The 27,783-nt window shown below is 45.3% G+C and overlaps 1 protein-coding gene across 4 annotated transcripts in view; it reads left to right on the forward strand.

The window, feature by feature from the left end:
• Positions 1-27,783, forward strand: part of CHST15 (carbohydrate sulfotransferase 15) — a 99,257-nt gene that overhangs the window by 43,996 nt on the left and 27,478 nt on the right. For all 4 annotated transcript variants that reach the window (XM_014586079.2, XM_014586080.2, XM_014586081.2 and 1 more), the window contains exons 2-5: positions 11,163-12,216; positions 12,941-13,280; positions 15,464-15,610; positions 20,193-20,349. In XM_014586079.2, the coding sequence (XP_014441565.1) occupies positions 11,668-12,216; positions 12,941-13,280; positions 15,464-15,610; positions 20,193-20,349 (1,193 nt within the window). In that variant the 5' untranslated portion in view covers positions 11,163-11,667. The remainder of the gene's footprint in view (positions 1-11,162; positions 12,217-12,940; positions 13,281-15,463; positions 15,611-20,192; positions 20,350-27,783) is intronic.

The raw sequence follows: 27,783 nt of genomic DNA on the forward strand, positions 1-27,783 counted from the left end.
CCCCACGAAGTTTTTGCTGGTTTTTCCCTTTTTTTTTTTTTTTTTTTTAGAGGTTTTGGCTATAGGGCGTGTGTGCTCGCCAGCCAGCCAGCCAGCCAGAAAGCGAGAAATCATCCCCCGGGGGGATGGCCACGCCGCAATCCCTTCTCCTCCATTCTCCTCTCAGGATCTTGGGCACTCACGCACACGTGCCCGGCGTGAGAGCTGGTGCTACTCTTGCTGTTGCTAGGAAGTAACGAGAACCCTATTTTGGATATTTGCCAGGAACTCACTTGCTTTCTGGAGTTTGTTCCTTCACTTACCAATGTAAAAACTATTTCCTGAGCACCCACTCTGTATAAAGCAGCGTGCTACTCAGGGTTGAGCATTCCTGACCTGTTCCTTTGGTTGAGCTTAGAGTCCGATTTCGCCTCCTCTCCTGAGATACGAGCTGGGTGATGGCTGACTGTGCTACTCTGTGATCCTCAGGTTCTGAGCAGGTTCCCCCGAGAGCTGCAGGTAACAGCTTCGTTTGCATGGTGCTCTAGAAAGGTCACAGGCTTTGCAGCCTGCAGTTGGATTTTGACCCCGTTACTGGCTAGCCATGTGACTCTGGGCATGCTTTTAACCCTGCTGTGCTTCAGTCTTCCACAGGTAACTGGGAGATCACAGTGCTGATCTTGGAGGGTGGCCATCACGAAAGGGTTCAGCATGGTTCTCTGCACATGGCAAACACTGGAGTATTTGTCACCAAGGCCACATAAAATGAAACTAAGGCCAGATGCTTCCTTGAAATACTTTATAGTTTTGACTGTTGTCGCTTAGCTGCTTAGAGCCATTTTGGTAGATGGGATTCTCAGCAAAACACACAAGTGCATCTTGAGTAGATTCTACCTTACTGGAAAATTATAGACCGAAGACATTATAGACAAGCTTGAGTGGAAAATCTAGTACCTACCCTAATTTGATTTACTACGGGAAATAATAAAATGAATGCTCTAAAATAGTTTTTCCCCTAGTTGGTTTCAGAAAAAGAAAATTATTGATCATGTCACAAAGACCTTCAGAGTCCCCTATACACATTGGAGCCATTGGTGACAACTGCAGCATGGACACTCTCTAGTCCATCCCTGTGGTTTGCTGAGGAAACCTGATTATTCTGCATTTCAGAGACTGGGGCATCTGGCCGTGTTCGGACAATATATTGGGCTGTCATACAGGGAGCTGAGGCAGACTACCCTTCTAGAATGCAACCTATCACAGAGAGCATGAAGAAAGATCCTATTTGCCCTCCTGCCTTCGGCTGTTGGAGATGGGTTTAGAGAGTCACTGCTGTTGCTGGGATGTCTTTTCAGCTTCCTGAAGCAGAGCTGGTTTTCCTACATTCTCCAGGATGGAGTGGGTTTTGGGGCTGTCCTTGAGATGGGGTGTACAGTTCTGAGTGTGGATGTTATTCTGGAGTCTTTGGAATCTTTGTTCTGGAGTTAGATGGAATGCTCTCAGAGGAATTAGGCTGTGTGTGTGTGTGTTTGTGTTTTCTTTTTCTTTTTTTTTCTTTTTTAAGTAGCCCTAACCCTAGCAAAAACAGGCTCAGCACATAGCCGTGTTTGATAAATGTGTGCTAAAGAGTATGGGCCACTCATCAGAAGAAATCTGTATTTCATGTCCAGGATGTCTGCAGTTCAGAGACATCATGGACTTCCTCAGGGGTACCAGCCAGGTTAGTGATCCCGTGTGGACCCAGGCCACATTGAGGGAATCTCAACCTGGGGCCATAGCCAGTATCTCCCTGCCTTATTGGGAAGGTGCCTGCTTTGCAGCTCTCACGTTTCAAACAGATCTCATCGAAGCCACCAGTTGGTGCCTTGGCCCACGACGTGTTCAGTCCTACAGAGCCCAGGCTTTTGAAAGGGCTGGGGGCGGTGTGCCAAGACCAGCCCTCTGCACGTGGGGCCATTTGCATTCTTGCCCATTGTCTCTGCTGCAGCGTTGACTGACAGGAACCAGCCCTGCCCCTTGGTGCATTCTGCCCTTCCTTCGCTATGCCCTTACCTTGGCACCAGGCCAACTGCTGCCCACATCTGTTCTCTGTCTTTGTCTCTATCCTGCTGCTGTACCTGTCACCCATTACACCTCGCAGGCTGGAGAAGACAAGCCTGAGTGATGAATACAGTCTGAATTGAGACAGTTTAAGACTCTGCGCCCTAGGCTGACAAGGCGCAAAGGATATTGAAGGAGGTGGTGTGTTTTGTCCCACCATCTGCTTCCCTGTCCTGTATCTCTGTGTGAGACCACAAATCTATTCTTTTGGAAGGAATTCCTGAAGGGGGAGGAGCTCCCCAGGCTTGGACAAGTTGTTGGACCATCCGAGGTGACAGGGATAGAGGTTAAGACAGGCTCCCCCTGAGTATCTGGACCCTAGCTGAATCGTTTGCTCTTGTATAATGAATTCTGTGTCCTTGAAGAAGTACAGAACCACATTGGGCCTCAGTTTCCTCTCTGTAAAAGGCAGGGGTGGATAAGCATGTACCCACAGGTTTGCATCGCAGGGTTGTGATTGCAGCCTGCCCAGTTTTGGATATGGGCTTTGATGATGCCCACCATTATTTTCAAAACAATGTTCCAGCCTTTTTATATTGTGAATGACTTTGTGGAAGAAATCCCCAGGGGTCCCTCTTACATTCTTTTCTACTGCCTCTCACCAAAGTGGGGCTTCCCCGAGACCTTTGTGGGCAGGCATGTTTCCGGCCTTCCCTGTCAAGCACTGAAACAAGTTCTAGATGAGGGTGGTTGTTTTCTAGAGTTGCACCCACAGCTGTCTTGGGGTCTTCAGAACTACCAACCCTGGTCATTGAGGCACCTGAATGATCCCAGTTGACCCTGCTTTTTAATAACTTGGTTTTTTTTTGTGTGTGTAAAAGTTGGGTGTTACTTCCTGTGTCTGTGAGTCTGCCTTGAGCTGCCACTTGCTTTTCCTCTTTCGTTACTTGAGATTAGCTGCAGAATAGGAAAACTGGGCTCCTCTGCCTAGAATGGAATATACATCGAAAGCAAGCAGCCCTGGAGTGAGACCGTGAGAACCTTCCGATAATAATGCAAAGAATACATTCCATTTATTGAGGCTTGCTATGCGTCAGATGCTGGGTGAAGCATTGTGTGCATGTTATCTCATGTCCTCTTCGCATTCGTGCTGGGAGATGCACTAGTTTTATCCCCATTTCACAGATGAGGAAATCAAGTCAGATAATGGCTGAGTCGTTGCCTGACATCAGAAAGCAGTTGGTTTGGATTGGAACTCAGGTCTGCCTGACTCCAGATCCTCTCAACTTTATTCTGTCAACTTGCAAACCATTTTTGTTCCATCCCGCTGTTCTATTATGTGAGAATGAGCGGGCTAACGGTGCCAAGGAGGACATTTGATCACAGTGACCTTGCCTGTTTCTTATGGGTAGAGTTTATGGAATGAAATAATAGCCTAGACAATACTTTCTATGCTGTGAAGCAGGTAAGGTAGTCACTAACAAAAATAAAGTTGATAACGAACTTAATACAGAGTCAGTATGCTTTAAAACTAGCTTTGGGAAATCGGCCTGTTTCGTATGGCACTCATTTTGAGCTCTCTGGGAAGACCCTGAAGATCATGGTTTGAGAATCCCAGTTTCAGACAAAACATGGATGCTTATTCCAGGTATGGGGAAGGATGAAATCTGGCAAGGAACTCGTAAATATCAGATTACAGGAAGGACTTGTCCAGGGAGAGGAGGCAAGGAAGAAATGACAGTGACTCTGAAAAGAGACAAGGAGGAAGACCTCTTCATCAGGAGGTGGCGGACAGTGGGGTTGGTTGTCTGGATAACTAAAACAGAAAACGGCTGTAGCTTTTTCATGGGCACACGTTTTGTTAGTGAATAACCTGTGTGTGAGGTTTGGGGCAGACATGTCTTGGTTTGGGCATAGCTCTCCTTTGGGTTTCCAGCTTTGTTTTGACATATCTGCTTCTGGTGTTAGCTGAGGGATTCTGTAAGGCAAAATGCCGATTTAGTTGATCCACTGGATCTTTGAATGCATTGCCTTGGCCCGAATTGCTCATGACTCAGTTTGCTCATGTGGACACGCTTTTTGGAACTCACAAGTCTATAATTACACTAGTTTAACATAGTAGCATCTGTTGTTTGTAACCTGTAAAAGAGTTAGCTTTCCTCCTGTAAAGAGCCATGCCAAAACTCCGTGACTTACACAGCATTCTTTTTACTCTTTGTCTTATGGTCTGTAGGGATTAGCTGAGGGGTCAGCTGGGTATCAGCCATCCAGGGCAGACTCCACGCTGTGTCTCGCTCAACCTCATCCTACTCCTGGCCAAAGTACATAGTGCCCACGACAATGGCAAAGATAGAGCAGGGCAAGTGGACACATGTCTGAGGGCCTAGACTCAAGACTGGCATGTGGCCACTTCCACTTCATTTTATGGTCCAAAATGAATCACCTAACTCAAACCGAAAGATGGAGAAATAGTCCAGTTCTTCAGCTGAAGGAAACACAAAGTCATGCTTATGGCCAGGAGCATGCAGATGGAGGATAAAAAATGGGGACCAATATGCAATCTATCATAAAAAGTAATCAACTACTGTTTAAGTACTTAGGTGGACCAGGACTATGTGTGTGTAGCTAACATTTACTGAGCACTTTCTAGGGGCCAACACTCTTGTAAGTACCTTATGCATATTAGTTCACTTAATAACACGGTAGTGATGTGATAGCAGTCCTATGATTATTCCCAGTTCGCACCCGAGGAGATGGGGAGAAGAGAGGTGTAATGTCTTGTTCAAGGTCACAACTGGACAGCCTGGCCCTGGCACTCGGACTCTGACTCTAGTGCAGTGTGTGATCTTTGTCGACAGGGACTTCTGAGGATAAAGAGGCCTAGGTAACTTAAATGCCTTGTCTAGGCCACTAGGCAGAAGTGAATTTGGCTAATGTGCCCTTTCCATGTGCTGTTGGCCAGTGAGCATTGATTGTGGGGTGTAGCTTTATTCTGTTCATTGACTGTGATGTGATCCACAGCATAAAGCATCAGGAATAAGGTGGAAACCCATGATTGATTGATTGTCCACAACTCTCCTGTCTTGTTAGCTTTCTTCTAGTCTCAGTGACCGTGTTATGACATCTTTGAGCTAAATGTAAAAAAAGATTCCTTCTTCCACTTGTTGATGAATATTCCTTGGAAAAAATGTATTTCCATATGCATAGCCTAGAGAGAAATGTCAGCAGTCAGACATACTAATCAGAAGAAGGCTTTGTGTTTTAGTAAAGGTTAATTAAGACCCATTGAATGTTTTTCCTCAAAAGATAAAAGTAAAATAATATAATTAGCTATTTTTTTCTCTCTCTCCCCAGAGGGCAGATGTAAATGTTCTACCTAAATGAAGCTATTTATTTAAATTCCTCCAGATTTCTTTTGAAGTTTCATATGTCTTTATTCTGCTATATCAGCGTATAGCTACAATAATTTAATAAGTTTTTCCTAGGGTGAAATTGGATGCCCTTTATCGATCTTGCACTGAGGGGGCATTCAATTACTTAATCTAAAGTGGTATTTCTGGGGCTCTCAATTACAGTTTTGTTATAAATGGCTTGCTAATGATGCTCAGGGTGCATAGGTTAATAGGGGGCAGGCACGCAAGGCTGGGTAATTGAATGCTTGCTATTTTGGGAGCAGTTATCTGATCTCTCCTAGTGGTCCCAGGTTCCCACATTGTAGTCTGCATCCACTGGGCACAGAACTGAGCCCAGGCTGGGAGCCATCTAACTGAAACCTACCCCTGAGTGAATGGGGTACCACGGCTCCTGTCTCATCTGAGTTGACTGGCACCAAAATGTGGACAATCAGACTGGCAGAATGCAAGGGGCATACATTATAGGATTTTTTTTTTTTGACAGGATATATGTGCTCACTGGAGAGAGACAGAGACAGAGAGAGGGAAAGGGAGAAATTGCCCACCATGGGGCGTGGCTGTGTTGCGATTCCTTCTCCTCCATTCTCCTCTCAGGATTTTGGGCACACATGCACATGCGCCCAGTGTGATTTTCATGTGGCTGTGTCTGGCACTTGAACCGCAGTTGAACATGTGGGAGTCCAGCACCTTAACGGGCGCACCAACTGCTGGCCCCTACAGTACAGATTTTTAAAAGAACAGTGTGCGTGTTAGGTTTCTGAATAACTGTTCTTGGGAAAATTCGTGGCAAATGGAAAAGACCAATTAAAGAATGTAACTGCAATCCATTTTGCTTCCAATACAGTTGCAGTGATTGGCTTTTTCTTCCCTGAGTTACGTTATTAAATAGTGGTACTTATTGTAAAGATCCTTCCGAAAGCCTGTGAAGTCTGCCTTTGTTTTTGCTCTTGGACGAAGCTCACCCCCTCAATCACCTGTGGTGTCTATTCCTGCCTCCTCCCCACGCCAGCCTCATGCCCCCGAGGGTCTGTCCTCCCAGGAGTCCTCCTGACCTTGACTCCCTCAGCTTTTCTCCACAGGGCTTCGGCTTCCCCTTTTCTGCACATGACTGGCTTCTTTCTTGTCAGGTATTAGCTCAAAAGCCCCCTCTGAAATGAGGGCTTTCCTGGCCTCACTTCCGATAGTACTCTTCTTTCCGCAGGCCGTAGTTCTTGCTGGCGGCTGATCGTGCCCTCTAGGGGACGTTGGACAATGTCTGGAGATGTTTTTGGTTGTCACGTCTCTGGGGAGTGGTGTTACTAGTACCTGTAAGTGGAGGTCAGGGGTGCTGCTGTCTTGCCGTGCACAGAGTAGCCTGGAGAGCAGGATCCAGCCCTATACTGCTTTGTGGTGTTAAAAACCCTGTCTTCATGGTTCTATCATTTTCTCCCTTTTTGTGTTCTTTCTAGCTCTCAGTGCCAGAGGTTCTTATTCATTCGTGACTTCTTTATGATCTGTATCCCTGCAGTCCACAACTCCTGGTAGAAGATAAGGTTCAGGTGGGGAAAAGGCCTCTTTCTCTCGGTTACCCTATGGCACCCTGGCTTGTCAGGAGAGGGTTGATCTTGAAGCCTCAGAACTCCACTTACGAGGGCACAGGCAATGTATTCGTCTGGTCATAAGATTAGTATTTTATAAAAAATTATAACTGATACACAATAGTCGTCCACATAAATAGTACACAATGTGAGTTTTTAATACACGAATGCAATGTGTAGCTCAAATTAGGGCAATTGAGGTGAATTATACATTCTGTACAGTGGCTGTATGTTTTGGTAAAAGAAACATAAGATAGTTTTATCGGTTTTCTGAGAGAGAGCCTCCCCGCACCCTCCCATCCCCACCAGGTGTTTTCCAATACCAGCCAATTCTCCACTTGTCCGGACACCACAGGGGAACTGCAGTTCAGTCAGTTCTGACACCAGCTACCAGAGTTCACATCAAACTCTGCAAGTTTAAGGGCTCGGTCTTCACTTCATATGCTAGTCACAAGTATCCGACAACATTTCTGTTCAAATTCGCTACAAAAAAGGGGCTCCACCACTCTTCTCCTCAGGCTTGATAATATGCTAGAATGACTCAACAGAACTCAGGAAAAGTGCTTAACTTAGGTTCTCTGTTTATTGTAAAGGGTGCAGTTCAGGAGCAGCTGATGAGAGAGGCGTATGGCAGGTGACGGGGACAGGGGTGTGTGTTGCTTCCATGCTCTCTCCTGTATGCCACCCTCCCAAACCTCGACGTGTCTACCTACCTGGAAGTTCTGAACCTGGTCCTTTAGGGATTTTTAGGAGATTCCATTATAGAGCCATGATCAATTAAATCATCAGCCACTGGTGATCTACTTAATCTCCAGCCTCTCTCTCCTGCCTAGAGATTAGGGGGAAAAGGAGAGGGCTGAAAGTTCCAAGATTTTAACCAAGACTCAGTCTTTCTGGTGACCAGTCCCCATCCTGACGCTATCTAGGGCCCACCAGAGTCACTGACAGTTAAAACTTATAATAGCGATAGTCCTTTGTGATGCGCACAGTTAACCTTCAGAAGCTATTTGTTGAATTAATAAGTGAATGAATGAATGGATGGATGGATGATAGGAGGTGGAAAACACTGTATCTGAATGTTCTCCTAATACTCTCAAGGCACTTCAAATGGTTTCCCCAGTTTTTTCCATTTAAGAAGTGAGACTAGAGGAGCCAGCAGATGGCATCGCAGTTACATCCGTGGAACCCCACACGGCTGACCACAATTTGAGTCCTGGACCTGGTGGCTTGAAACTCACGCCAGGCATGGGTGCACGCATACCCAAAATCCTGAGAGAAAATGGAGGAGAAGGGATTGGTGTGTGACCATCACCTCCCCCAGAGGATAATATCTTGCTTGTGTCTGTCTATCCCATGTCTGTCTATCACATGGTCCTATGACAAAAATCTCTCTCTAAAAAAAAGTGAGTCTCCGAGTGGCCTGTCTGGCAGGAGGGTGCCCGCTGCCCCGCACACAATGCTCTGGCTGTCCTTGTTGGGAAGTCCCTTCCTTGGTCTCTTCTCTACTGACACTGCTTATTTATTTACTTTGCTTGAAATAAAATACCTCTTCTATTGTTCAGGAATGTTTTGCTTATTCTGTTGGGTCCAGATTATGTACATTCTTGCTTCAGAGCTTCAAAGTCCATGTTTTGTTTTTTAAAGGATCTAATTAGACCTTCTGCAGCAGAAAGACAGAGGGTGCAAACTCACTGCCCGCTGAGCTCCTGGTGGGAGTCTCATTTTGAACCTGGCTTTAGCCTAGTCCTCGACATGTGAAAAAATGTTTTCTTGGCTTTAGTGATGGAGTTTCCAAGTAGGGGATCTTGCCCTTTTGTTTCTTTGGTTTGGAAGAATTGTTTATACCAAGCGATGGGTCAGGGGCGGTTGAGCAAGTTTGAAGCAGAGATTTGTTTGAGCCTTGTGGTTCTTGACATGTCCCTCCAACTGCCCTAAGGGTTATGGGAGGGGGCGGGGAGCCCAAAATATTTGGCCTGGCCTCCTGAGCAGTCTCCTTCCACACTTGCCCCTCTGCTGCCCTTCTTTGAACTGTCCCACGCTTTTGCCTGACTCCTATCTCATACTTTATTGACTAGCATTTCTCAAATGGGTTCTTTGAGCCCTTGGTGAAAATTCCTTGCCCAATTATATTTTGCAAATTCTGTGTATTCTATTTCTCTCCTGTGGATCCACAAGACTTATTAGCGTATTAAAGACCCTGAAAAATCCTACTATAAAGAATCCTATGTAATTTCGTCCATCCCATTTTTTTTTTTCCCAGTGATTTTAAACACAAACATTTACTGACAGCATGCAGAACATTTTTTGTCTGGCAAACATTTACTGACAGCATGCAGAACATTTTGTGACAGAAAGACATTTTGGGAAATATTGCTTGGCTATGTCTTGTCCATCATATTAATATTTCCAGAAAATGTAGACTTTCAGTCCAAAGGAAGTGAATGTTTCCTCTGTTGCATTCTGATTGTTTGTTCTTTCAGCCAATACATGGAGGCTTGAATACAGGGCTAGTAAATACCATCTTCTGGGGAGTAAGGATCATTTCTGGGTGTGTGTATAGAGTTATAGGTGAATCTATCACCCATGGGTAATTCTCAATTGGTGAGGAAAAGTATGTAGTATAGGATCTCCCCTTTTAGATTCCAATATTTGATTTCAAATACTTTTGGTATTCAAAAATCAGTGACAATTAAAAATCATAATCATGGGCCAGCCAGTGGTGTGGTGGTTGAGGTGCTGGCTTCCACATGGCTGATGGAATAGTTCAAGTCCCAGACCCAGCAGCCTGAGAAAACACATCTGACATCTGTGTGTGCATGCCCCAAATCCTGAGGGGAGAATGGAAGAGAAGGAATTGCAACATGGCCATCCCTTGGGGTTGCTTTCTCATTTTCCCTATCTCGCTCTCTCCCTGTCTCTGTCTCTTGCCAGCAAGCACACATGCCCTGTAGCAAAATTAAAAAACAAAAATTATAACAGTACTAGTCATTAGTGATGGTATTATTATTATTGTTATCTACATTTTATGGGGTACTTAATATATGCTAGGCATTATACAAACTCTTTACATGTTTTAGCTAATCTAGTAACCTCTTACAAACTCATTAGGGAGGTGCTCTTATTACCCAATTATGCTGGTGAGAAAACCAAAGCTCAGAGAGATCAGATGTCTTCTCGAAGTCATATAAGTAGTGTTGGTCTATCACTGCTAGAAACCATGCAGGTCTCCTTTTATGCTCATCCGAGCCTCTTTTTATGACATCTACAGAGAAATGTCATTTGGGCAACAATACATTTTATAACCACAAGATTCTACTAATGGATTTTTAAGAATCATGTCTTCCCCAGGATGATGAAAGTGAAAAATTATTTTAGGGTCTGAAGTGTTATGATACTCAGGGGAATGCTGTACAGTGGATTTAATTGCTTAATAACTTAAAGTCAAATGGTTTTTCATATGATAGACTCTGCTGAAGGAGAGGATCATTTCATTGTTTCTAAATTTTCATTAACTTTTGATTCCTAAACTGGTAATAAAGGTTAGCTCTAGGTAAGAGACTACTGATGCTACTAGGAAGGAAAAAAATAGATTTTCTCTGCTTGTTCTCATCTTAACCATTTTCCTTCTTACTATTCTTCAGATTCTTCCTTGACTTAAAAACACTGGTATTTCAACTTGTCATTCAAATTTCTATGTATTGACCATGCATGAATCTGAGAATGACTGCAAAATCCTGGAATTTGGGGATCCCATAACTGAAAGTAAAGGCCTTAGAGGACATGTGGGGTTGTGGACATTTATGAGGGGACTTTGAGAGCATTGATGGAAAATGGAATTAAAGTGTAGATTTATTTTGGTGTCAGGCTTTTTTCCTACTTGCATGTTTTGAGAACTTTTTGAAGACCTATCATAAGAGGTGTTTGATGTGCTGGTGGTGCTGTTGTGCTTGGAACTGAGGTTAAACCCCCAGGACGAGCACCTGGAACCTCGCCCTCCGATCTATATGTTTTTCTGTGACTTGCTTGTAACTGAGCAGTCTTGACTGAAAACAGAAGTGGAAAAGAGGAATGGACACCTATCTCTCTCGGAAGATGGTCCCTGGGTGATTGCTATTATCGTAAAATATAATAAGCTTCTTTTCCTTTTGTTCAGGTAGTCTGGCATTTTTAAGCTTTTGCGTTCCATGAAGAGGCAGCATTCCAGAAGAACTCGGGATATAAACATAGAAATCGTTGCAATGTCTCCATGTGTGGCATGCCGATCCATCTGGCACTGAGAAGACCATGATATCTTCAGCTTTCTTGTGTGTTTCCATGTTCTCCAGCAAGAATTCTCCTACTTTTTTTTGTGCCATGGGAAAAACCTGAAGGGCAGGCAGAGTTGCTCCTGAACTCGCGGCCTTCTCCGTGGTTGCAGTGGCTCTTATAGAACATGACAGTTGGAAATCACTTCCTTTTGGTGTCTTCTAGAGCCGTACCAAAGAACGTGCTTTCTCATTCCCTAGTGTTTGGGTGTCTGCTCATTTTTGTATTTGTGCCTTTCAACCATCTTATGTAATTGCAAGACGTCCTTAAGGTTTTCCAGCATACCTTGCAGGCATCTGGATTCCTTGGGGCTTGCCCATGGCTCTGTAAGCCTACAGTCCAAGGGCACTACCATGAGGCACTGTGTTAATTGCTGCATACAGTTGTTACCTGACGACACACACAAATCGCAGATCGGCTGCCGAGGAGGAGGCCCCCATCACTGTCACCAGGCGTGCCCTACTTGCAAGGGAGAAAACAAAATTCTGTTTCGCGTGGACAGTAAGCAGATGAACTTGCTTGCTGTTCTCGAAGTCAGGACTGAAGGGAATGACAGCTGGGGTGGATTTTTGCGCTTTAAGAAGGGGAAGCGATGTAGCCTTGTTTTTGGACTGATAATAATGACCTTGGTGATGGCTTCATACATTCTTTCTGGGGCCCACCAAGAGCTTCTGATCTCATCGCCTTTCCATTATGGAGGCTTCCCTAGCAATCCTAGCTTGATGGATGGTGAAAACCCAAGTGACATGAAAGAGCATCATCACCAACCCTCTGTAAATAACATTTCATATGTGAAGGACTATCCAAGCATTAAATTAATTATCAACAGCATCACAGCCAGGATTGAGTTCACAACCAGACAGCTCCCAGACTTGGAAGATCTCAAGAAGCAAGAGTTGCATGTGAGTAACTTTGTGTTCATCTCAACTGATTTTTGAAAATGGAGGCTTCCTTTTCGGTCACCATCTTTGAGAACACTGAAGGAAAGTGACAAAACATTTCTCTGATGTAGCAGAACATAATCTGACAGCCTGTGGGTCAGAGTGCACTGAGAGAGTACTGTCTATTTATGCTATGGAACATGAAGACGGGAATTTGCTGTCATGAGTGGCACAGCTAGAAAATGTTTAAGGACCCCCATACACACACAATGTGTGCCAGGATGTCTTGTTTGAAATACGGTCATGGCAGTTAAAGTTGCTTTTGCACATCACTGTCATTTGGAATTTTGAAGTTGGGGTTCAATATGATTTCCTATTTCCATTCTGTCATGAGGAGTAGTTTTGTCTCTAATGGCAATTTAAACATATAACTGGTAAAGTGGTTTCAAATGTTTAATTAGATTGCTGTGTGTGTGTAGATGTAAAGATAAAGCGTGGGAGAATGGATTTTGGTTAAACTTACATCTTCATTCTCTGCATTTTTGGCAGGGGGAGGGGCGGGGAAAGAAACAGTCATTGGCTGTCTCTAAAATTTTACTTGGTCTATTTTAAAATTATTGTCATACAGTGTTTCAGATTTGAACATTGTAATCGGTATTAGGGTTTGATCACACCATGGTTAGAGTGTGTTTTTGTTGATTTTTCCTCCTTGGTTCATCTCTCCTTTGTCTCTTCCTTGTTGCAGATGTTTTCAATAATCCCCAATAAATTCCTTCCAAATAGTAAGAGTCCCTGCTGGTATGAGGAATTCTCAGGGAGGAATACCACTGACCCCTACCTGACAAACTCCTATGTCCTCTACTCCAAGCGGTTCCGCTCCACCTTCGATGTCCTGCGCAAGGCCTTCTGGGGCCACTTGTTGCACGCCAATGGGAAGCACTTCCGCCTGCGCTGCCTCCCCCACTTCTATATCATCGGGCAGCCCAAGTGTGGGACCACCGACCTCTATGACCGCCTCCGGCTGCACCCAGAGGTGAAGTTCTCTGCCATCAAGGAGCCACACTGGTGGACTCGGAAGCGGTTTGGTAAGTACCATGTCTGAGGGCTTTTGTCTCATTTTATTCATTCACTCATTTCTTTACACACATTAGGGCTAGTGGTGAGCTGGGAGGCTCACATCTTAGGGCTAAGGATGAGGCAAGGGAGGCAGGGCAGGTGAGACGAGAAGACATGCTGAGGCACAGACATTTGACGATTCACTTGTCACTAGACAGCACACGGGCGAAGTCCCAACAGGGTCTGGAACCCAGGTGCCAGCTCCAGTGAGCACTGATTGAGTGCTAGTTATGTGCAGGGTGAGGGGACAGGTACAGAGCAGGCAGCTCTTTGCCCAGGGGAGCCTTGGTACATGACCCAGCAGTGAGCTGTAAGTGCCGGGTGGCTGGGTCAGTGAGATAGAACACTTTGGTCTGGAGTCCTTGGCTTCCAGCTCTCACATATTTTGGCTGGAGACCGTGCACCTGCAGGAGCCAGCTGCTTCAGGCCTTAGCTCACTGACCTGCCGTGTGTGCCTCATGTGTCCTTACTGTGCGAAATTGGCCAGCCAGTAGTGTGGAGGTTAAGGCAGCTGGGGCCCACATGGCTAACCATGCAGTTCAAGTCGTGGACCCAACAGCTTGAGAAATACACCAGGTGTGTGTGTGTGTGTGTGTGTGTGTGGTGTGCCTAAAATCCTGAAAGGAGGGAGAGATGGGAAAGGGAATTTGGTGAGGTCATGCCCCATGGGAGGAGCTTTCTTACTGTCTCTCTCTCTCTCTCTCTCACTGATGACCGAAAATGCCTCTGGCAAAAGAGAGAGAGAGAGAGAGAGAGAGAGAGAGAGAGAGAGAGAGAGATGCAAGAAACTACACGGATAATTCTGGACATCCTGTTCTCTGCACTTCTCTGCCATGGGGTTGACCATGAACACTGCAACCCTCCCTGCAGGCTGGTTTCTGCCTCAGCCCAGCCCCAGGCACCCTGTGGCCCTCAGGTCACTGTTTCCTCTCGGCAACCTTTTCCTCCTGCCAGGAGACGTTTGGTCACTGGAGCTAAGGGCTGCTCCATGGCCTGCTGCCCGCCAATGTTAGGGCAGGCCACGAGGGCGTTTTCTGCTAACAGACCCTAATTGCCTAGAAGGGAATCTTGAAAGTTTTTCTTACAACAGCTCTTAATGTGTTTCCTGACAAATGTTTGATTTCATCCTTTTGATGTTCACCCTGGAGTGAACAAAAGTGTAAATGTTCCTTCTGTAGTTTAGCTGGTAGGCACCGAGGTTTCATGTCTTTGCACATTTGCCAGGCGTGTCTGAACTGTCCTCCTGTAATAGGGTGTGCTCCCCTCCAGACCTGTCTGAACCTGCGGTCTGCAATAGGGTGCTCTCCCCTTCACAGCTCACTATGTTCCCTTAATGGAAACCAGCTTCTGCCTGGTAGAAACAACGGAAGACGGGGCGTGCCCCCAGAATGCAGTCTTCAGTGTCACCTTGAACTCTCCTTGTTTTGAGTGTAGAGGTTCTCTTTCTACTTTCCATTGACTGGAGTAGCTGTGGCTTTGGGTAGTGTGTTTGTAAAATGTCTGCAAGTGAAATGTACTCCAATTTTAAGGGAAATGTACTGCAGTTTTTAAGGCAAGGGGCAAACTTGAGCTGTATGTGGCTGACACTAGAATCTGTGTCTGTCCGGGGGGTGATCGAGGCCCCTTACTGTTTGGACAGATGGTCAGGCTGGTTGGTGAAACAGGTCGGGGAGATGCTGATGAGGCCCTGATGAGGAAGACGGCATCTGAGTTGACAGGGTGCTGCCCCTCCTGACTGGTTGCTCTTTGTCCCCTTGCCTGATTTGACGCAGTCCTGTGCCCTGGATGCCATTGTTGCTGGGCCACATTAGGGTCTCGCCTGGTGCACACATTAACCAGCCCCAAACTCTTGGGCCCTCAAGTAGACACACTTACAGCTCTTAAATAGGTGTGCCTTTCTTTAGCTGCCACTGCCCAGCTCAGTGGTGGCATCTTCCACCCACTGAAGCATGCGTTCATTGAAAGAGGGCAGCCAGTTTGCAGAACCCTCCCTGTCCCCAGAGCCCCTTCTTGAAGCTTACCTGGCTAAGGATTTCACTGCTACAGCTGGGTCCCTTGGGCTTTCTGTCCCTCTCTGGTCCCTCTCTGAGAGGCCACTACCCCAGCAGTGGCAACTTTGTCCTCAGTAACCCCTGCTTCTTGGTTTTCATAGGAATCGTCCGCCTGCGAGATGGACTGCGAGACCGCTACCCTGTGGAAGACTATCTGGACCTCTTTGACTTGGCCGCACACCAGATCCACCAAGGACTGCAGGCCGGCTCTGCAAAGGAGCAGGTCCAGATGAGCAAAATCCTCATTGGTACGGTTTCTGCGTAGCTCTGGGAGGGCTAGCAGCCTTTTTGGAGTCTCAGTTCATGCTCTGGGCCAAGTCTCGCCTTGCTTCTCCTGCAGAACGTTTACAGACTGGCTACAGACTTCTCTTGAGGCTCTACTTCCCTACATAAAAACATTCACATTGCTCGTACAGTTAATAATAAATCAAAAATGTTTAGTTTACTTTCTAACTCCATGAAAACTCAAGGAGCAGCTGAAATGGCTTTTTTAATTTAATATTTTAGGTTTTTACTATGGAGGGGATGGGGAGAGTGGGAAAGTGGGAAATCATACCTGCCCCCCTTGGAGGGATGGCCACTCTGCATCCCTTGTCCTCGCCTCTTCTCTCAGGATTTTGGGCATGCATGCACAAGTGTCTGGTGTGATTTTCAAGCCACCGCACCCAGGATGGGAACCACGGTCAGCCATGTGGGAATCCATCTGCCTTAACCACCATGCCACATGCTAGCTCCTGAAATGGCTTTTTAAAACATTGTCATTTCTTTTTTTCTAAATTTAAGCAGACCTACTTGAATTCTTATGGTAGACTGGTCTAAGTTGGGATAAGGGATCATAATGCAGTGAACTGATTAGTTACTGATTTAATGCTTGTTTTTTTTTTTTTTAAAATTTTGTTTTTAGAGATTTTCACTGAAGGGCATGTGTGCTAACTGGAGAGTCAGAGAGAGAGAAAATGAGAAATCACCCCTCCAGGGGGAATGGCACCCTGCAGTCTCTTCTCCTCCATTCTCCTCTTGGGATTTTGGGCACATATGCACATGTGCCTGGTGGGAATTTCAAACCGCTGGGTCTGGGGCTTGAATTGTGGTATCCCACGTGAGAATCTAGTGCCGTAACCACTACACGACCTACTGACCTTTCTTGGGGCTTTTATAATCCCTGGTCACTATGACCGCATGAACCTGGAGGCAGATCTCCTGAAATAGACTCAGCCCTAACACGTTACCTATGGCTAATTGCTGTGTAAAAAGCCTAGCACTCTCTGGTCACTCTCAGCCTACTCCCTTTGGACATTCAAAATAGTGTCATTTCATTAATAATCATTTGTTTTAAAAATTTACAAGAATGTTATATAAATAAACATATGTGTTTACTCTTTCTAAAATTTATTTTTATTGCCTGTATTTAAGGTGTAAATCATGATGTTTTGATACATATAGTTAAATAATTATTACAATCGAGTGAGTTAATACAGCCATTTCCTCAGATAATTGCATGTGTGGTAGTAGCACCTGAAATGTATCTTGGCTAATTTCCAGAATACACTACAACATGGTTAACTATAGTCGTTGGGCTTTATGTTACACTTATTCATCTTAAGTAACTCTTTTTATTGGATTCAGCTTAGAAGATGTTTATCCACTTACCTTTCTGAAGGTATTTTACCATCTGAAAAAGAGAAATTTAATCACATACTTTGCTTAAGTTGATTACCTGAGGCAATGATCTACTGGGTCATTAGAAAAGTCATGACATATTTTTCTATGCGAAAGTGCATCATGACTTTTCTGACAACCCAGAGTTTTTAATTTTCCTAGTTGTGTTATATTTTTATTGTCCCAATTAAATTTTTTAACAACTAAGAAGATTAGTCATCAACCATTGAAAGATGACTTTTTATGGTTATCATGTCCAACGGGATAGACTTGATGTGCTTAAGCCCTTATTTATTTACTTTTCTTTCTTTCTTCCATAAGCAAGAGAGATACACATAGAGAGATAGAGAGATATGAGCACCCCTTACAGTGCCCTTATGCCACCATCCATGCCCAGCTCTGGCCAGTCCCAGGTCACAGGGATGCATGCTTGGTGTACTTAGGGAGGTCTCCAGATGGAAACCTGAAACTTTCCCATGTGGCCTTACAGAGTGTTATATTACTCTATTGCACCATCATCCAGCCCTATGTGGTTTTTTTTTTCTTTTTAACTCAAAGAAATCAAGTCACAGGACCAGCAGATGGTGCAATGGCTATGTCGTTGGACTCCCATGTAGTCGACCACGGTTTGAGTCCCGGACCCAGTGGCTTAAAACACACTGGGTGCATGTGCATGCGTGCCCAAGATCCCAAGAGGAGAATGGAGGAGAAGGGATTGTGGTGTGACCATCCCCCCGAGGGGTGATTTCTTGCTTTCTGTCTCTGTCTCTGTTTCTCTCTGTCTTTCTGGTGAGCGCACACACCATATAGCTAAAACCTCTCAAAAAAAAAAAAAAAAAAAGAAAGAAAGAAAGAAAGAAAGAAAGAAAGAAAAAAGAAATCAAGTCACTGGGAGCCACTTTCAGTTGGTAAACTTGAGGGTCTAAATACCCCACATCATAAGTCTAACACATTTAACTGTGACTCCCATACCATATGCCTCTGGAAAAATCTCTTGTTTTTAATGAAAGAGCTAAAAAAAAAAAATGCATTAAAGGGCCAGAAAACAGAGACTAAGATGATGAGTAAAAAGGAAAGCCTTAGTTTGGTTTCCTAATTTTACCTACCTTCTAGGTTTATAAATGACCCAAATAAATAAATAAAATTACCATGCTTTTATTTACTTAAAGTGAGTTTGGCCCAATGGCATAATAAGCAGGTGATGAGCTGGCATCTAGCCCTGCTGGTTCAACCAGCAAGCTGTGCCACGTGACAGGTCAGTCTTCTGTTCCAGAACTCTCTGCGAATCTCTAAAATGGGAATCACTGGAGCAGCTTAGTTCCAGGCTCTTCCCAGCCTTGAGATGGGATCATCTCTGCTTCAGCTCTTCCTCCTGGCAGAGGTGGAAGGGTCTTTCAGCATCTTGGGCTCATGGGTCAGGAAGGGCCTTTCCTCAGTCATCAGTGCTAACAGCTAGAGTCACAGCCAGAGCTAGAGGACTCAGGTGGCCTGCCCATGGGTCCCGGGCTTTGGACCCATGGGATGGCCCTGCCTCTGCTCTCAGGCAGCCTGCCCTGCCTGGTGTCAGCACCCTCACATGGCATCCTGATCGCTCCTTGACTTGTCTGTCTTCCCTTACTGTGAGGTGTGGAGCCGGTTCCTGTCCCGTTCATTTCCCTCCTCTGTTCCCCGTACCAAGCACAAATGCGGGACACAGATTGGACACCAGATAGTATTTCCTGGCTGGATGATGGATGGGTGGACAGAGAGACGAGTAGATAGACAAATGCTTCTGTGGCTCTACAACTAGTTCATTTTTGAAATCTGACAGCATTTGTGACAATTTAGTTTCAGATGCTTTACTTGGCTTTTATATTCCCTTATTCACTGTGGGTGGAATTTTCAAAGGACTTCTGATTGATTTGTCTTTTCTGTACCCTAGAGTATTGCCTTTAAAAAAAAAAAAAAAAAGGACAGAAATGTTCTCCTGGACGTGATTACAGACCGGCAGAACACACAGGGCCCTGCCAACTTCTCGCATCACTGTGATGCGGTTCTCTCTGAAGACGCTTAGTCTTTCGGCTCAGGTTTTCCCTGAATAAAGTGACTTTGAGATGTATCATAGAGTCCTATGCCAAATGTCAGGAAATGAGTGAAGAAATGATTGTTAGATTCATTTGCCTTTTCTTTCTCAATCCCCGAAGACTGTCTTAAAGAAAAAATAAATCAGACAATTGATTCAGTTACCAGGGTCTGTGTTGTTGAAATACCTGTGCCTCGGCCATGTCGTCTTGTAATGCATGTATCATTTTTACCCTTGGTCAGGTGGGCTGTAACAAAGCAGGAGCCAGGACCCAGATCCTCTGCACCCGGTCAGGGCTGAAGAGTGCCAGCTTTGTGCAGGGCGATGCAAGAAGGTTGTGGATGATGGAGACATGGCTGAGCAGGAGACAGCCCGAGGCTGAGAGCCCGTTAGCCTTTGCTGGCCCCTGATGCTTTTTTTTTTTTTTGGAGAGGTTTTCACCATAGGGCGCATGCGCGCGCCAGACAGACAGAGACAGAGAGACAGAAAGTGAGAAATCACCCCCCAGGGGGGATGGTCACGCTGCAGTCCCTTCTCCTCCATTCTCCTCTCGGGATCTTGGGCACACACGCACATGCGACCGGCGTGAGTTATTAAGCCACCAGGTCTGGGACGCGAACCGTGGTCGACTACGTGGGAGTCCAGTGACACAGCCATTATGCTAACTGCTGGTCCCCCCCTGATGCTTCTTGAAGGAAGGAAACCATCATATTAGATGGCCCCATTCTCAGTGCGTCTTCAAAATGCCCCAGAGCTCTGTACTGTGAGCAAAGTTAAATGTTGTGAAATTGAGAGATCAGATGCTAGTAAAGGTCTTATTTTTGCCCACCCTGGAGAGAGGAGCTGGTGGAAAAGGGGCACTCAGTGTCGTGTGGATCATCTGAGTTTCCCGACAGCGTCCTGGGGTGGGGTAGGGGTGGGTGTCACTGTGGCAGGGTAGGCATCAGTCCTCTTCCTATCTGTGACTGACCCTTCTTGCCCATTTTGGCTATGTAGGAGGAAGGCACCAGAGCCAGGTTTGACCTCTGACACACACAGGTCAAAACACTGCCCCCTTGCTGGGGGCCTAAAACCCACACCTGCTGATCGGCAGTGTTTTCTGTTCCCAGGGGAGGCCAGCGCCTCGACCATGTGGGACAACAATGCCTGGATGTTCTTCTATGACAACAGCACGGATGGTGAGCCCCCGTTTCTGACCCAGGACTTCATCCATGCCTTCCAGCCAAACGCCAAACTGATTGTGATGCTCAGGGACCCTGTGGAGAGGTGAGTGGTTTTAGATGTTTTGTACTGGGGTGTCAGGAAAAGACACTGTTGAAGAACAGTGTTTCTTTCTTATCACAAACAAGATTTTGCCTCTTTAAAAAATAAATAAATAAGCAAGTTTGACTTGCAATGTTGCTGCTATTTCTTATGTAAATGTTATTCTTGGGATGGTTCTCACTGTGTTTAAACAAATTGTTGGTTGTGTTCTTAGCTGGTCTGACCCTGGTCTTTGGGCCTTGAGCCTCTGTCAGGTTTGACCTAGGGACATGGGATGGTTCCTTGGGTACTTTAGGACTTGGGAGACACCCTTAGAATTAGGAGTGCTGGGGTCCTCTGTGTGGTTTAACTCCTGGAATTCCATGTCTCCCGATTGGCTTATGCCTTTGTCCTTATCAGCCCATAACGTGCATCCCCATCTTTCCTGGAGAGACCAGAAGATACAGAAATGTCTGACTACAGTGCTTTGCACTTAAGATCGGGGTGCCCAGTATGTACGAGACAAGGCTGGTGTGATAGTGAACAGACAGCATGGTAGCAGCCTGGTCAGCATAAAGTGATGCTTACATTTCTTAAAAAAAAAAAAAATTATTTATTTTATTTTATTTATTTATTATTATTATTTAATTTGCTATAGAGCATGCGTGCTCACCAGGAGAGACAGAGAGAGAGAGAGTGTGTGAAAGGGAGAAAGCAAGCCGCCTAGTCTAGGACTTCAACCACAGTCAGCCCCATGGGAGTCCAGTGCCTTAATGACCATGCCACCTCCTGGCCCCACAATTCTTAAATCTTAATGACACCTGCCTGTGTGGATCACAGACTTTCAGGGCTCCCAGGACCTTAAAAAATACCACCACCTCAGAGATGGCGGGAAGGCCTAGTCTAGCCCCCCTGAGATAGGGGCATGCCCTACCCACGATGGCCAGTCATGCTCAGGACAGCTCTCTTGTTTGGAGACCAGGTCTATCTTTTGGGAATATCCACTTATTGGTCCATTTTGTCTCTGCAGAGACATACACACCAAGTCCAACCCTTTCAAAATGAGAGTCCTACCAGATACATAAAGACAGGGGCCCAGCCCTGTGTGTCTCATGTTTCTTGGGGCTAACCACATGTTGTTACAGGCTGAATTATGTCTCTGCAAAGGGATGTGAGGGAATTCTAATGCGTACCTGTGACCTAATTTGAATATAGGTCTTTGCAGGTATACTCAAGTTAAAACTAGGTCATATTAGATTAGGGTAGACCCTGCCCCACCCTAAGACATGGAGAGCACACCATGTGAAGAGAGAGAATGCCGCTAAGAGCCAAGCATTGCTGGCCTCCCCCGGAAGCTAGGAGAAGCATGGATTCCTGATTCCTTCCTCAGATACCGTACATCTGTGCCAATTATAGCATTAAGGCATGTTTGTGTGGACATTTTGGAAAATCAGAAAGGAAAATTGTTATCAAACAGCTATAATCTGTTACCCAGATAACTACTCTTTATATTTTGGTGTCTTCTAGACTTCTTTGCTATGGAGATCTATATATCTATCTGTGTGTGGGGGGGGATGGTGGGGGGAGATGTCTTCACAAAGTTCATGGAAATGTATATTATTAAAAAACTGTGCATGGGTTTTAGAAATTTTTGTACTGAGAAAAACCTCTTCCATTTTCCACAAACTTTTTGAAGTACGTGTGTGTGTGTGTGTGTGTGTGTGTGTGTGAGTGTGAATGCAGTTGTGTGACCATTGCAGCCTTATATCTTGCTTATTTAACCTTCTTGTCCCCAAAGATCATCATGCTTCAAAGCTCGCCTTGATCGCATTTCCTGACCTGATCTCCACACCTCTCTTGCGGAGTTCTCAGGGTGATTCTGATTCTCTAAGTATGACCTGGTCAGAGAAGAGCTGACCGGGAGTCCCTCCCACAGTCCTAGCTTCCAGCTGCCGGAGCACATGGTAATACAGCTCCCTTGGTTCTTGGGGCCCCACCATGGCTGTGCATCTTCCAGCCTCAGGAGTCCATCCACTCTGGTTCTGAAGTAGATCCTCCTAATGTCCTACCTACCAGTTTCCACATTTCATGGAGGGGCTGTTTTCTCTTGATCCAAGGACAGTAGACACAAACCAGTGATGACACAGTTACTTTACCGTCAGACCCACTGCACCAATGACCCTTCAATCTGCTGAGGTGTTTCCACAGCCGCTTGCCTCTGTCTCTGGCCACCCCCTGCTGAAGTTCACATGGTTGGAACATTTGCTCAGGAGGATACTTTCTGCTCATCAGCTGTCTTCCTATTGCTTCTCCCTTGTTCTTTATTCTGGGGAAGGTTAGACCTGCCTCTACACTGGAGGCCTGAGAGAGTGTGAAAATGGTGACCTTTTGTAGCTCTCTGGGCTCAGAGGGGGGAACCAGTCTGCCTGGTCACAGCTCAGTGCATGCCCCCAGTTCTGAGCCCTGGAGTGCTCCTGGCTGGAGGGGAGACAGGCATGTGGTTTGTTATGGTCCTGTAGGCTCAGCAAGAGCAGAATGGGAGGGAGAGGGAAGGCACCAGGGAGTGAGCAGGGCCAGAGAAACTTGAGCCAGAGGAGCAGGTTTCAGGCTGGGTTTTAAAGGATGACTAGGAGTTTGCCAAGTAAAGAAGGAATGAAGGTGGGTCAAGGGGAAGAAGTGCCTGAGCCATGGCAAAAACTGCATGTACTCTGGGAGAGTGGAGCCAGGTTCCCATGGAATACCCCTTCTCCCTGGGATTCTGATTCTGCCTTTAAGGACACAAGCACCATAAAGATGAGCCATTGAGTGGGAGGAACAGCAGTGCTGTCCAGCTTCAGACAGCTCAGCCAGGAGCGGGACGTGCCCAACTTGCCTCTCCATCCAAGTGGCCACCATGCTTTTGGTTTTGTTCTTTTTTTCCTTTTCTTTTTTAAGGAACAAATACTGTACACTTTGAACTGAAAGTGAAAGTTTCTTATCTCTTTAGTCCTCAGTCTAATTGAAATTGTTAATCAATTAAAACATTTATTGAGTCCCTACCAAATGCCGGTTGCTGAGCAGACATACGATGGTGAACCATGAAGGTGACCCTGTCCCTGCCCTCTGGGAGCTTGTACCTTATCAGATGTTTTATCAGCTGTTGCTGAGGAGGAGAAGAGCAGGGTACCTTGGCTGCAGTGTGCATCAGATGCAAACCCAGGCCCTGGATTGCCTTCTGGGTTAGTTATCTACTGCTGTGTAACAAGTTGCCCACAATTTAGCAGCTCAAAATAACATTTATTATCTCACAGTTTCTGTGGGCTAGGTACTGGGCACAGCTTTAAGGCTCTGCTATTTAGTGTTTCTCATATGGCTGTGGTCAAGGTGTCAGCCAAGACCAGGGGTCTCTTCTGAAAGTCGGACTTGGAAAAGACTTGTTTTTAAGTTCATGTAGTTGTGGGCAGAATCTAGTTTCCCAAGGGCTGTTGGAATGAGTGCCTCAGTTTTTTTACAGCTTGTCACTGGGCTTCTCCAACATGACTGCTGACTTCTTCAAAGCTTAAAAAAAAAATTAGCAAACTGGAAGTCACTATTTTTTTGTAACCTAATCACAGATAGAACATCCTGTAACCCCTGTTATATTCTGTGGGTTAAAAGCTGATCATTAGGTGCAGCCACACTCAAATAGAGATGACAGAGTATGAATACCAAGAAGAGGAACCATTGGGGGACACCTTAGAAGTCGGTCAGCTCCCATATCTACTGTTTCTGGATAGCTAGGGTTCTCCAGAGAGACAGAACGATAGAATATGTATATAGATATATAAAAGGGGCTATATCATGGAATTGGCTCATATGGTCATGGTAGCTGAGAAGTCCCATGACAAGCCATCTGCAAGTTGGAGAACTTGGGATTCTGGTAGCATGGCTTAGTCCAAGTCTGAAGACCTCAGAACCAGGGATGTCAGTGGTATAACTCTCAGTTCAAGGCAGAAAGCCTGAGAACAAGGAGAGGGACGAGGCTGGTGTAAGTCCTGGAGTCCAAAGGCAGGCAAGCCTTGAGTTATTATATCCAAAGCAACGAAAGAAAAAGTCTCTAGAAGTGACCAGTCCACCTTCTGTATTTGTTCTCTCTGGGCCTCCAACTTGTTGGATGGTGCCCCCTCACGTTGAGGAACTCTTCCTTGTGTAGCCCATCCACATTCACCCATTGATCTCATTTGGAAACATCCTGACAGACACTCCCAGAATAATGCTTTACCAGATTTCTAAATATTCTTTAATCCAGTCAAGTTGACACCTAAAAATGAACTATCACACATACTGATGATCCTGAGGAAACTAGGGCCCCAACCTTGTAACCAGAGGTAGAATAACACTGGCTTGACACCAGCTTTGGCAGTGGAGGGAGGGCATGTTTATAGGCGTATATTCTGTGTAGGTTATTGACAGCAGCAGCTGTTTTATCACTTCTTAAACGTTTATAAAAATATGTAACAATAGGAATTTCTGCTTTTTTAAAACCCATGAGTCATGACCTATTTGAAATGGCTGGCTTGTTCCCCATTCCACCCAGAAAGGATGATAAATATTGCATGTTTAGGTCACTCTTGAAGAAATAAATGTTGTGAGCCCACGCTCCCATTTGTCTAACTGGATCCTGGGCCATCGGCCCACTTGAGGGACCTCATGACTCTGCATTTCTGCAAGTAGGAGATTCCCTAGGCTGCTGTCTGCCAGTTGGATTGGGCCACATTGTTCTTTTCCTTCTATAAATTGGCGTGGGGAAGTACTTTTATTTCTTGTTTTAGACTCATATTTAGTCTTCATTCCTATAATTGATCCAAGGTAGAGTGTTTGAAACATTGAAGTTGTCAGAAAAGTCAAATCACTTCAAGTTTCACAGAGAAGGATGTAAACAGTAAGTTCATTTTTTTTTTCTTTTGTCCAAGAAGAGAGTAATGAGGGAAGAAGTGGCTGGGATGGTTCATATGGCCAAAGTGGTCAGCCAAGAATTCATGTCCAAGTTTCCCCCTCTAAGAGATCACGACAATTTAAAAACTAAAGTGATGGATTGCTGTGCTAAATTGGCCTGGTTAATTAAAAAGAAGCCACCAATTACGAGCAAGATTTTTCTTCATTCGATCTCATTCTCGAGTGGTAAAGATTATTTTTTCCAAATGCAGCTCACAACAGCCTCCTGCCTCTTTGTTTGTGAGATGGTTGATAGTTTCTTCTCAGTTCAGAAGCAGTTACTGCCTCCATTAAATGTGAAAAATGTTTGGAAAGTATTGGCCCCCTCAACCTAGTTGCATTCCTTTCTCATTCAAGGGACATTTGCAGTGGGGTCATGCACCATCTGTTAAACATTTTACGGTGTCTATAGTTTGGTTTTAATTCTGCGTGTCATATTAATGCAATGTCCACAGGAATGATTGGTTTTTCACATTTTATGGTAATGAATCAAAAGGGAAGGAGAAATCAGCTCGGTTAAGAGTTAGAACTTGATTTTGACCCAAGCCCCTTGAGCCTGGGAACCTGGGTAAATTTTTTTCTTTTTTCTTTTTTTTCATCTGCTTATATAAACTGATTTAAAATATACAAACAAGCCCTGGTCTGGTTAAATAATTAATCTATTTATTATAACAATAAACTAGAACAGGAATAAGGCTTTCAATGAAACACACTCATTTATATATAGTTACTCACTAGACACAGTCATGATGGGCTAAACATTTGGACAAGAGTTTTGGTTTCAATGATTTCACTCTGTCTGCAGAGTGTGTGGTGAGGTGTGTGGGTGGTGAGTAGCTTCCTTTCTGGTGCGTGTCTGGGAAGTGTACTAGGGTCATGATGACAGAGATACAGCCTGGGGGCTCAGGTGGTCTGGATTTGAACCCCAAGTCTGCCACTTACCAGCTCTGGGATCTGGGACAGGTAACTGAACCCCTCTCCCTCATTTCCTCATTGGTAAAATGAGATGAAATAATCCCACCTCTGTGGTTGCAAGAGTTAGTGACAATGTATGTAATAATATGTTTAAATATTGCCAGACAAATGAAAAGACATTACACATTTACTGTATGTTATATTAGGTGTCTGTGGTAGCTAATAATGATAATAACCAGCCCAGCCACAATAGCATGGGGACTGGCTACTACTGCTCTGCGGGCTGAGGCCACATGAGAAGCCCCGGTTTGATCCTCAGCCCACCCTAAAAAGCCAGGCACTGTGGTGTTTGACCACAGTCCCAGCTACATCGGTGGCTGAGGCAAGATGGTCATGACACAGCAAGACCTTGTCTAAAACACCACACTCACACCACTACCACCATCAATAATAGTGATATTAACAATCAAACCTGTCACTCATTTCTCTCTCACCAAACATTTAATGAGCACCCTTGATGTGTTAGATGCAGTATGTACAGAGAAGGGCAAAATCCTTGCTGTCTGCCCTCACAGAACCCGTGCTTAGTTGAAGGGATAGGGGCAGACCTCCGTTAAATCATCTAGTGTTAGATGAGTACCAACTCCCGCCTGACTCTGTGCTAGCCCTTTTCAGGCATTGCCTCATTAGAGCTTTGCAAACAGATGAGAGGGCCATCATAATGTGTTCACAGCTAAGGCATGTGGGCTCTGTGGGGTTGTCACCTCCCTGAAGTCACATAGTGAGTGGCCAGACTGAGATTTAGTCCCAGTAGATCTCACTGAGGAGCCAGGCATTTCAGCCCTCTCTTGGGATGCATTCTCTGAGACAGCCATTTGTGTACAGTAGGTTTATGAGAAGTGCTTTTGAGCACAACTTCTGGGAGGGGTATTTGTGCAGGACAGGCAGAGGGAGCAGTTGGGCTGCAATGCATTCATAATAGAGGTCTCAGCTGACTCCACAGTGAGTTGAGGAGCTGGGATAGCTCTTCAGGGTTATTTCACTTGAGGAATCTCTCATGTACCAGACACTGGAGTGGACTGCTCCAGAACACTGAGCCCTGAGGAAGGAAGGTCTGTCAGCTGAGGGCAGCTTCTGGGAAGGACTCTTTTTTTTTGTGCAGTTCAGTAAGCAGTAAGGACCCCAGTTTTGCAGATGCCTAAGCCTAGAATCATCCCATTAACTTACCTGTACATCAGAGTGTGCAAGATGCTGACGTCTGGGCAAGAATCAGCAGGGAGTGCCAACAGATGGCATAATGCTACTTCCCATGTGGTTGACTATGGTTCAAGTCCCGGACCTGGTGGCTTGGAACTCAGACCAGGCATGTGTGCAGGTGTGCCCAAAATCCTGAGAGGAGAATGGAGGAGAGGGGATCGTGGAGTGGTCATCTCCTCCAGGGGAGGATGATTTCTCACTTTCTGTTTCTCTCTCTTTCTCTTTGGCGAGCACACATACCCTATAGCAAAAAATCTCTCTCTCTAAAAAAAAAAAATATCGTCATCAGGGATAGAAGGGATTTGAACCATACTGTTGTTTCCTTTTGAATTG

This window comes from Tupaia chinensis, unplaced genomic scaffold, assembly GCF_000334495.1.
Source record: "Tupaia chinensis unplaced genomic scaffold, TupChi_1.0 Scaffold000113_1, whole genome shotgun sequence".
NCBI lineage: Eukaryota > Metazoa > Chordata > Mammalia > Scandentia > Tupaiidae > Tupaia > Tupaia belangeri.